General features: G+C 50.7%; 1 protein-coding gene across 1 annotated transcript; it reads left to right on the top strand.

Moving 5' to 3' along the window:
- Positions 1-1,379: 1,379 nt before the first annotated feature.
- Positions 1,380-10,142, top strand: LOC308148609 (exocyst complex component 3-like protein 4; the record flags this gene model as incomplete). Its single annotated transcript, XM_080522092.1, has 6 exons — positions 1,380-1,483; positions 3,475-3,598; positions 4,249-4,371; positions 5,844-5,996; positions 7,300-7,421; positions 9,085-10,142. 6 exons carry the CDS (start codon positions 1,380-1,382, stop codon positions 9,302-9,304), a joined length of 846 nt encoding a protein of 281 aa, XP_080378218.1. The 3' UTR covers positions 9,305-10,142.
- Positions 10,143-12,078: the final 1,936 nt, after the last annotated feature.

Raw genomic sequence — 12,078 nt, 5'->3', positions numbered from 1 at the left:
CAACATCCTGAACAACAACACCCTGAACAACAACACCCTGAACAGTAACACCCTGAACAGTAACACCCTGAACAGTAACACCCTGAACAACAACACCCTGAACAACAACACCCTGAACAACAACACCCTGAACAACAACACCCTGAACAACAACACCCTGAACAACAACACCCTGAACAGTAACACCCTGAACAGTAACACCCTGAACAACAACACCCTGAACAACAACACCCTGAACAACAACACCCTGAACAACAACACCCTGAACAACAACACCCTGAACAGTAACACCCTGAACAACAACACCTGAACAGTAACACCCTGAACAGTAACACCCTGAACAACAACACCTGAATAGTAACACCCTGAACAACAACACCCTGAACAACAACACCCTGAACAGTAACACCCTGAACAGTAACACCCTGAACAACAACACCCTGAACAACAACACCCTGAACAGTAACACCCTGAACAACAACACCCTGAACAACAACACCCTGAACAGTAACACCCTGAACAGTAACACCCTGAACAACAACACCCTGAATAGTAACACCCTGAACAACAACACCCTGAACAGTAACACCCTGAACAGTAACACCCTGAACAACAACACCCTGAACAACAACACCCTGAACAGTAACACCCTGAACAACAACACCCTGAACAACAACACCCTGAACAACAACACCCTGAACAGTAACACCCTGAACAACAACACCCTGAACAGTAACACCCTGAACAGTAACACCCTGAATAGTAACACCCTGAACAACAACACCCTGAACAACAACACCCTGAACAGTAACACCCTGAACAGTAACACCCTGAACAGTAACACCCTGAACAACAACACCCTGAACAGTAACACCCTGAACAACAACACCCTGAACAACAACACCCTGAACAACAACACCCTGAATAGTAACACCTGAACAACAACACCCTGAACAACAACACCCTGAACAGTAACACCCTGAACAACAACACCCTGAACAACAACACCCTGAACAGTAACACCCTGAACAACAACACCCTGAACAACAACACCCTGAACAGTAACACCCTGAACAACAACACCCTGAACAACAACACCCTGAACAGTAACACCCTGAACAACAACACCCTGAATAGTAACACCCTGAACAACAACAGTTCTAGATGAGTTCTTCCATCACCCAGTTAGACTCTGAGTGTTTCTGCTGTTTGGAGAATTCCTGTTTGTAACTCCAGAGTGACTGAGGGTCAGAGGAACCAACACCCTCCCCCCTCACCCCCCCCTCACCCCCCTCACCCCCTCACCCCCCCCCTCACCCCCCTCCTCACCCCCCCATACCCCTCCACCATAAACAAGTGAAGCAGCTAATCAGTCTAAAATGTGCTGCAGGTTTGAGACGGAGTTCCGGCGCCGCTGCAGCGGCTCTGCTCTGCTCTGGACGCGCTACGTCATCGCCTACGTCAACAGCTTCGCCTCCTTACAGTGAGTCACATGACCTGCTGCTACACCCACCCTGAGCATGAGACCTGCAACATGAGACCTGCAACATGAGACCTTCAGCATGAGACCTGAGCATGAGACCTGCAACATGAGACTTTCAACATGAGACCTGCAACATGAGACTTTCAACATGAGACCTGCAACATGAGACTTTCAACATGAGACCTTCAACATGAGACCTTCAACATGAGACCTGCAACATGAGACTTTCAACATGAGACTTTCAACATGAGACTTTCAACATGAGACTTTCAGCATGAGACCTTCAACATGAGACCTGCAACATGAGACTTTCAACATGAGACCTTCAACATGAGACCTTCAACATGAGACCTGCAACATGAGACTTTCAACATGAGACTTTCAACATGAGACTTTCAACATGAGACCTTCAGCATGAGACCTTCAACATGAGACTTTCAACATGAGACTTTCAACATGAGACCTGCAACATGCAGGTCTCATGTATGTATATATATATATATATATATATATAATATTTGTATTTATTAGATCTTTAATGTACTTGTATTGAACTCATTTAAACATATATGTTTATAAATAATGAAGAAACAACAACAACACGCTTGAAGATATTTGATGGGAAACAAAATAAAAAGTTTTTCCTGCAGCTTGAAAAGACTCTGTGACCTTTGACCTCATGAGTCTCTGCAGACTCAAACACCCTCATAGCAACATCTGTGCAACATCTGTGCAACATCTGTGCAACCCCAACGCTAACCCAATGCTAGCACAGACCAAGTGCTGCATGTTAATGGAGGTCATGTGACTTCTGGGAATCAGTTCTATGAGAGAGAAACACTTCTGTATGATAGGAGGAGGAGGAGGAGGAGGAGGAGGGAGGAGGAGGAGGAGGAGGAGGAGGAGGAGGGGAGGAGGGGGAAGAGGAGGAGGAGGAGGAGGAGGGGGAAGGGGAGGGGGAAGAGGAGGAGGGGGAGGAGGAGGAGGAGGAGGGGGAGGGGGAGGAGGAGGAGGGGGAGGGGGAGGAGGGGGAAGGGGAGGGGGAAGAGGAGGAGGGGGAGGAGGAGGAGGAGGAGGAGGGGGAAGGGGAGGGGGAGGAGGAGGAGGAGGAGGGGGAAGGGGAGGGGGAAGAGGAGGAGGGGAGGAGGAGGAGGAGGAGGAGGGGGAGGAGGAGGAGGAGGAGGAGGAGGAGGAGGAGGGGGAGGAGGAGGAGGAGGAGGAGGAGGAGGAGGAGGAGGAGGAGGAGGAGGAGGAGGAGGAGGAGGGGGAGGGGGAAGGGGAGGAGGAGGAGGGGGAAGGGGAAGGGGAGGGGGAGGAGGAGGAGGAGGAGGAGGGGGAGGAGGAGGAGGAAGAGGAGGAGGGGGAAGAGGAGGATGAGGAGGGGGAGGAGGAGGAGGAGGAGGAGGAGGAGGGGGAGGAGGAGGAGGGGGATGGGGAGGGGGAGGAGGAGGAGGAGGAGGAGGAGGAGGAAGAGGAGGAGGGGGAAGAGGAGGATGAGGAGGGGGAGGAGGAGGAGGAGGGGGAAGGGGAGGGGGAAGAGGAGGAGGAGGGGGAGGGGGAAGGGGAGGGGGAAGAGGAGGAGGAGGGGGAGGAGGAGGAGGAGGAGGGGGAAGGGGAGGGGGAGGAGGAGGAGGAGGAGGAGGAGGGGAGGAGGAGGAGGAGCAGGAAGATCTCTGGTAGATCACCAAGAGATCACTGGTAGGTAGATCACTGGTAGGTCACTGGTAGATCACTGGTTGGTCACTGGTAGATCACCCAGAGATCACTGGTAGATCACTGGTAGATTCCTTGTAGGTCACTGGTAGATCACTGGTAGGTCACTGGTAGATCACTGGTAGATTCCTTGTAGGTCACTGGTAGGTCACTGGTAGGTCACTGGTAGATTCCTTGTACATCAAGGTACATAGAAGAGTAGAGATCAAAGAGGGTGAATGTCTCATGTGTTGATGGATCAATGAGACCATGTGGTCTTCCTGGTTCTGGTCCTGCAGGCAGCACATGGAGGACTACCAGGACTCCTGTCCGGCGGAGGTGGAGGACTTCAGGAAGGAGGTCCAGCTGCTGCTGGTCCGGCTCCTGCAGGGTCTGGAAGACCAGTTCAAGGACCAGGTCAAGGTACCAGAGAACTGACCCTACTGGTTCCAGAGTCCCTCTAAGGAAGACACCTGGTTCTCCACGGGGGGGGGGGGGGGGGGGGGGGGCAGGAGTGTTGCTCTGGTTCTCCGGGGGGGGGGCGCTGTTCTGGTTCTCCACAGGGGGCGCTGCTCTGGTTCTCCAGGGGGGGCTGTTCTGGTTCTCCGGGGGCGCTGCTCTGGTTCTCCACAAGGGGGGGCTGTTCTGGTTCTCCAGGGGGGGGCTGCTCTGGTTCTCCAGGGGGGGGGGGGCTGCTCTGGTTCTCCAGGGGGGGGGGGCTGTTCTGGTTCTCCGGGGGCGCCGCTCTGGTTCTCCACAGGGGGGGGGATGCTCTGGTTCTCCCGGGGGGGGGGGGGGGGGGGCTCCCAGAAACTTTTCCTCCTGCAGGATCAATAAAACCTGAGAAAACTGCTTCGTCCAAATATTGTAGTTTCAGGTTTTGTTTTACTGCTTCATGTAAACATGGGAACATCTGTCCTCTGAGAACATCTGTCCTCTGAGAACATCTGTCCTCTGAGAACATCTGTCCTCTGAGAACATCTGTCCTCTGAGAACATCTGTCCTCTGACAACATCTGTCCTCTGACAACATCTGTCCTCTGAGTCTTGTCTGTCCTCCATCATGTCTTCCAGCCCTTCCTCAGGAGGATGATGACGAGGAAGTGGCTCACCAACGATGAAGACTTTGAGAAACTCCATCACCTGACGGAGGTTCTGGCAGAGAACTGCAAGCTTCTGAGACCTCCACACTGCCAGGTGAGGAAGAGGAGGAGGGGGAGGAGGAGGAGGAGGAGGACGAGGAGAAGGGGAGGGAGGAGGAGGAGGACTGACCACGGTATAGCGCCACTGACCACGGTATAGCGCCACTGACCACGGTATAGCACCACTGACCACGGTATAGCACCACTGACCACGGTATAGCACCACTGACCGCGGTATAGCGCCACTGACCACGGTATAGCACCACTGACCACGGTATAGCACCACTGACCACGGTATAGCGCCACTGACCACGGTATAGCGCCACTGACCACGGTATAGCGCCACTGACCGCGGTATAGCGCCACTGACCAGGGTATAGCACCACTGACCGCGGTATAGCGCCACTGACCGCGGTATAGCGCCACTTGACCGCGGTATAGCGCCACTGACCACGGTATAGCGCCACTGACCACGGTATAGCGCCACTGACCACGGTATAGCGCCACTGACCACGGTATAGCGCCACTGACCACGGTATAGCGCCACTGACCGCGGTATAGCACCACTGACCACGGTATAGCGCCACTGACCGCGGTATAGCGCCACTGACCACGTATAGCGCCACTGACCACGGTATAGCGCCACTGACCGCGGTATAGCGCCACTGACCGCGGTATAGCACCACTGACCACGGTATAGCGCCACTGACCGCGGTATAGCGCCACTGACCACGGTATAGCGCCACTGACCACGGTATAGCGCCACTGACCGCGGTATAGCGCCACTGACCACGGTATAGGGCCACTGACCGCGGTATAGCACCACTGACCACGGTATAGCGCCACTGACCAGGGTATAGCGCCACTGACCACGGTATAGCACCACTGACCACGGTATAGCGCCACTGACCGCGGTATAGCACCACTGACCACGGTATAGCGCCACTGACGGCGGTATAGCGCCACTGACGGCGGTTGAACAGAACGCTGACTGCCTCAGGGAAGCGGAGCTGCCGGAGCGCGGTCAGCGCCGGAGCCCAAAGCTCCAGACTCCGGTGTCCCGGACGCACATCCAGACCACGGCGAGCGCTATGCTAACAGGAAGCTCCAACGCCATGCAAAGTCCCTCCCCCCCGTCCCCCTGCCTCACGTCGCTGTTTCACCACAAACACTGCAGTCGAGCAGCAAAGTAATGAAAATAAAACAACCAGAGCAAAGTGACACTGACATCAGAGGCTTCGTGCAGCGACACTTTAACACACTGAGGGTGGAGTTAACCACTGACCAATCAGCAGACAGCTCCTCAACCTCAGACCCGTTCCGTGGTCCTGGTACCCTGAACGAGGGGGGGCTAACCTTATGTGCAGTGGAAACAGGGCTTTAATGAGTGAGTGTGTGTGTGTGTGTGTGTGTGTGTGTGTGTGTGTGTGTGTGTGTGTGTGTGTGTGTGTGTGTGTGTGTGTGTGTGTGTGTGTGTGTGTGTGTGTGTGTGTGTGTGTGTGTGTGTGTGTGTGTGTGTGTGTGCAGGCCCTGTCCAGCCGGCTGCACCACCACGTAGTGCAGCAGTACGTCGGCCAGCTGATGAAGAACAACTACAGATGTAAAAACCAGAAACATGAGAAGGCGGCGAAGAAACTCCGTCACCAGTGGAACAAACTCCGGGAGCTTTTCCAGGACATGGTAACTCCCCCACAACGCCTAGCAACCCAACCCTCCCCCACAACGCCTAGCAACCCAACCCTCCCCCACAACGCCTAGCAACCCAACCCTCCCCCACAACGCCTAGCAACCAAACCCTCCCCCACAACGCCTAGCAACCCAACCCCACAACTCTTAGCAACCCAACCCTCCCCCACAACGCCTAGCAACCAAATCCTCCCCCACAATGCCTAGCAACCCAACCCCACAACTCTTAGCAACCCAACCCTCCCCCACAACGCCTAGCAACCAAACCCTCCCCCACAACGCCTAGCAACCCAACCCCACAACTCTTAGCAACCCAACCCTCCCCCACAACGCCTAGCAACCCAACCCCACAACTCTTAGCAACCAAACCCTCCCCCACAACACCTAGCAACCCAACCCTACAACTCTTAGCAACCAAACCCTCCCCCACAACGCCTAGCAACCAAACCCTCCCCCACAACGCCTAGCAACCAAACCCTCCCCCACAACACCTAGCAACCAAACCCTCCCCCACAACACCTAGCAACCAAACCCTCCCCCACAACGCCTAGCAACCAAACCCTCCCCCACAATGCCTAGCAACCCAACCCCACAACTCTTAGCAACCCAACCCTCCCCCACAACACCTAGCAACCAAACCCTCCCCCACAACGCCTAGCAACCAAACCCTCCCCCACAACACCTAGCAACCCAACCCTCCCCCACAACGCCTAGCAACCAAACCCTCCCCCACAATGCCTAGCAACCCAACCCCACAACTCTTAGCAACCCAACCCTCCCCCACAACACCTAGCAACCAACCCTCCCCCACAACACCTAGCAACCAAACCCTCCCCCACAACGCCTAGCAACCAAACCCTCTCCCACAACGCCTATCAACCCAACCCTCCCCCACAACTCCTAGCAACCAAACCCTCCCCCACAACGCCTAGCAACCAAAGACTAAGTTAGAGGAGGAAGATGCTCTATAATCTGGATTAGAGGAGGAAGATGCTCTATAATCTGGATTAGAGGAGGAAGATGCTCTATAATCTGACATTAGCATTTCTTCAAAGTAAAGGATTGAGTAACTAATAACCAGAATCAGCTGATCTAAACTACCAACAATCTCTAATAAAGAATTTATTCGTTCTCTCGTACTAAACATGGCGGCTGTAATCCAGATTAACTGCTCTTGAAGCATGGATGATGCTAAAGCTAACAGCTGCTAAAGCTAACAGTTGCTATTGCTAACAGCTGCTAAAGCTAAGTGTGCTCAGACAGAGCAGCTCTTCCATGGTTTCTCTGGGTTCTGCAGGAATCAAGTCACGAGTGGCTCCACCTGCTGGGAGATCACCTGAGTGACATCATCGGACAGAAGAACAAGAACCTGATCAAGAACCACCTGCAGCCTATGGTGGAGCAGTACCCCGACTTCAGGTAAGGCCCAGGATACCGCGGAACAGTGGAACAGTGGAACAGCTTCAGGACAGCAGAACAAGACAGTAGAACAGCTTCAGGTCAGTAGAACAGCTTCAAAACAGCTTCAGAACAGTAGAACCAGACAGTAGAACCAGACAGTAGAACAGGAGAACCAGACAGTAGAACAGGTCAGTAGAACAGTAGAACCAGACAGTAGAACAGTAGAACCAGACAGTAGAACCAGCAGGTCTGTTGCATTAATCCAGATGAAGATTGTTAATCTGAGATTGTCAGAACAAGAAGCTTGAGAAGGAATGAGAGGAAATGAGGAAACGTTGAAGACACGAGTTTCCTTTGTTTTGAAATCAAAAGGTTTTGAGGAAGAAAAAGAGTCGTCAGGTTGAACTTTCACTTTATTTCTGAGCAGAAAGTCTTTTATTGTGTAACTTGTTGATCAGGTTTCCTGCAGCCGAGGAGCCACATGTCAACAAGTTTACCTTCAATACTCACCTTCATTCACCTCTCCTCATTCTGCTCTTCACTTCAAAGACTTTGCTTTTTATACTTTGATGTCATGATTCTGGATGTTTTCCAGCAGTTCCAGATGTTGTTGCTCTGGAGGCCATTAAAGGGTTAAACTGGACTTCAGAGTGTGAAGCTCTTCTGCTTCCTGGACGAACTTTTAATCATTGAACCTGGAAACCCCGAACAGGAAGAATGAGGAAGTAGGAAACCAGGGAACCAGGGAACCAGAGAACCAGGGAACCAGAGAACCAGAGAACCAGGGAACCAGAGAACCAGAGAATCAGGGAACCAGGGAACCAGGGAATCAGAGAACCAGGGAACCAGAGAACCAGAGAATCAGGGAACCAGGGAACCAGGGAACCAGGGAATCAGAGAACCAGGGAATCAGAGAACCAGAGAACCAGAGAATCAGGGAACCAGGGAACCAAGGAACCAGAGAACCAGAGAATCAGGGAACCAGGGAACCAGGGAACCAGACAACCAGACAACCAGGGAACCAGGGACCGACGACAGCAGTGCAGGGAAATGAAGCTTTTATACTGAAAATACTCATTTGACTTCAGTTCGGGGAAAAACCGACACAAACTGTCTCATCAAAGCACAAGAATCCTTTTATATCGTAATTCTGCTCCATCTGGAGACTTTGAACATTTGAACAGAAAAACTACCAGTAGCCATTTCTACAACTATGTATCATTATTATCATTATCATTATCATTATTATGATGATGATGATGATGATGATGATTATTGTGATTATGATTATTATGATTATTATGATGATTATTATTATTATTATTATTATTATTATTATTATTATTATTATAAATGAACTTCTAGTGCGTTACATCACTAATCCCACACTGAGGAGGCGCTGTCACTCCAGTGGGAACAGTTGGTCTTGCTCAAGGACACACCAGCATGGAGACGGGGAGGTGGGAATCAAACCTGCAACCCTCCAGTTGAGAGACTAAGAGATCAATACACCTAATATATCAATACACCTAATAGATCAATACACCTAATAGATCAATACACCTAATAGATCAATACACCTAATATATCAATACACCTAATAGATCAATACACCTAATTCCCTCTATTGAACACAGATGGTTGAGATTGCTTTGATCTTGTCTTTGATGTTGTCCTGCAGCAGGAAGCACCTGGTGGCCCTCCTGGACTTCAGGGGCCTCCTGAGGGGACGGGAGCACCGGCTGATCCTCCAGAGACTCGCCGTCCTGCAGAGGGACATGAAGACAGACGACCTGGTCCACCAGCGCGTCTTGTTCAGAGACATGCAGGTCACCGTCCACTCAGACTGTCTGTCCAGCCTGCCTGTCTTCTGCCTCGCCGTCCTGCGGCCGGACAGCTAGGACCACTGGGGGGGTCCCTCACCTCCTGTCCTGTGGCCGGACAGCTAGGACCACCGGGGGGTCCCTCACCTCCCTCCTTTCCTTGTCCCTCTTCTTTACTTTGATCCCTGGATGACATCACGGGGGGAAGAGAAAGTTGACAAACAAGGAGTTCGGACGGAGATGTTGGACCCTAACCCTAACCCTACCATTACCCTAACCCTAACCCAGACCCACATTAACCCTGACCCGACCCCAACCCTAACCCTACCCTAACCATACCCTACCCTAACCATATTAGGATGGGACAAGGCTCCACTGTGCTGCTGCCTTGAGTTTTGTTTGGACGTCTAGAAGAAAGACGGACGACAGAAAGAACTTTTCACCTCATTTCCATCAAATCCGTCTTTCCTGAGCTGAGGTGAGCTTTGGTAATGTCCTCTGTGGTCTTTGACTTCCTGTCACGTCCTCTTTTGGTAACGTCCTCTGTGGTCTTTGAGTTTCTGTCACATCCTCTTTTCACAAACATCTTCTTCTTCCTCCAAACTCCTCTACAACCTTCTCTCTTTCACTTTTACTGTCGTTTTGAAAGAAATGCAGTAAAAACCCATTTATCGCAAAATTCTTGAAATGAAACAAACTGCAGAAAATCCTGCTATGATGCAATGTGTCCTCGTTATTCTGTTTTATATTCAGACATTTAAAAATCAACAATGTCAATAAGTCACTGCTAGAATCTGTAACAATGACGTGTTTAAACTAAACACAAGAAATCTGGACATTCCAGTTCGGTGCATTATTTCTTTGTTATATTAATGCCTGTTGGTCTTCAAAGCCTTTTAATTTCCCTTTCATGTCTTTGTAAGCGCCATGCATTCCAGGATGAGTTGTGTCTGTAATGGTGTCTATTAATAAATAAATACATATCAAATCTTCCATGTTCTGGACGTTACTCAACATTGGAGGTATTTATTGAACTCGACAGCCTCGTGGTGACGGAAGACAGATTTAAGTGATGGAAGATAAAACGTGACCGAATGTTGAACAGGTGAGTAAAACAAACTGATTTGATTTGTTATTGCAGCGTCTCACTGTTCAGCCACCGTCAGAAGAAGCTGGATTTTCCTTCAAACTTCTCATGTTCTCATGTTCAGACCATGGAGCTTCAGAGGAAACGTGCAGCAGCTCACATCCTGACATCAAAGCTCCTCTGCTGGATTGATGAAGGTCAGACCAGCGTTCAGGATCCTGCAGTCAGAGGTCAGGGCTCAAATTCTAGTTTTGATGAGACCCTAACCCTATGAGGAAAACAACCAAACAGATATTGTTAAAATGATCTTTTTACTTACGTCCTCTGTCCTCCATACAGTGAAGGAGGTGATAATATCAACTGTCTGTCTGTAAACAAGAATCTCTCAATGAGCTGAATTGTCTTCATTTGGTCTCTATAGAAACATTGTGAACTGTTTAGTGAGGAAGAGGAGCTGCAGGGAAGGTTTTTCCTGTCTTTAAAGAAGAGTCTATAATCTCTCTCTCTATATATATATATCTATATAGAACTTTCCTCTTTTCTGTACTGAGATGTCCGAGGTTGTTCCAGGGATCTGCTGTAGCCCCTCCTCCAGTTTGGGGGTCACTGCCCCGAGGGCACTACTGTCACCTTCACCTTCCAAGCCTCTCCAGCTCCTCTCTGAGCCCCTGGTACTCCTTCTTTCTGATGTTCCATCACTTGGTATTGCTACATCCACCACCACGGCTTTCCTCTGCCCTTTATCAACCACCACAATGTCTGGTTGGTTCTCCATTACCATCCTGTCTGTCTGGATCTGGAAGTCCCACAGGATCTTCATCGGTCATTCTCCACCACCTTTGGGGGGTTCTCCCACTGTGACCTTGGGGTTTCCAGACCATACTCCGCACAGATGTTTGGGTACACTCTGCCAGCCACTTGGTTATGGCGTTCCATGTATGCCTTCCCAGCCGGCATCTTGAACCCTGCAGTTCTGTGCTGGATTGTCTCAGGTGCCTCTTTGCACAGTCTACACCTTGGGTCTTGTCTGGTGTGGTAGATCTGGGCTTCTATGGCTCTGGTGCTCAGAGCCTGCTCCTGTGCAGCCAGGATGAGGGCCTCTGTGCTGTCCTGTAGGCCAGCCCTCTAGCCATTGGTATATATACATATATATATGTATATATATATATATATATATATATATATATATATATATATATATATATATATATATATATATATATATATATATATATATATATACCAATGTCCTGTAGGCCAGCCCTCTAGCCATTGGTAGGACTTCTTGAGATCAGCCACTTCAGTTAAGTTCCGGTGGTACATCCCATGTAGGGGCTTGTCCTCCCATGATGGTCCCTCTTCCAGCACCTCCTCATCTTGTCCTCCCATGATGGTCCCTCTTCCAGCACCTCCTCATCTTGTCCTCCCATGATGGTCCCTCTTCCAGCACCTCCTCATCTTGTCCTCCCATGATGGTCCCTCTTCCAGCACCTCCTCATCTTGTCCTCCCATGATGGTCCCTCTTCCAGCACCTCCTCATCTCGCCATTGTCTGAGACTTTGGTTGAGTATGTCATCCGTTGGAGCCCTGTCCTTGATGTACGTATGGAGCTTGGATGTTTCATCCTGGATAGTGGCTCTCACGCTCACTAGTCCTCGGCCTCCTTCCTTACGGCTAGCATACAGTCTCAAGGTGCTGGATTTGGGATGGAACCCACCATGCATGGTAAGGAGCTTTCGTGTCTTAACATCTGCGGTCTGTATCT

The sequence above is a fragment of the Blennius ocellaris genome, assembly GCF_963422515.1.
Source record: "Blennius ocellaris genome assembly, contig: SCAFFOLD_76, whole genome shotgun sequence".
NCBI classification, from domain to species: domain Eukaryota; kingdom Metazoa; phylum Chordata; class Actinopteri; order Blenniiformes; family Blenniidae; genus Blennius; species Blennius ocellaris.
The sequence above is the reverse complement of the archived record's forward strand: the minus strand, read 5'-3'. Positions and strand labels throughout refer to the sequence as shown.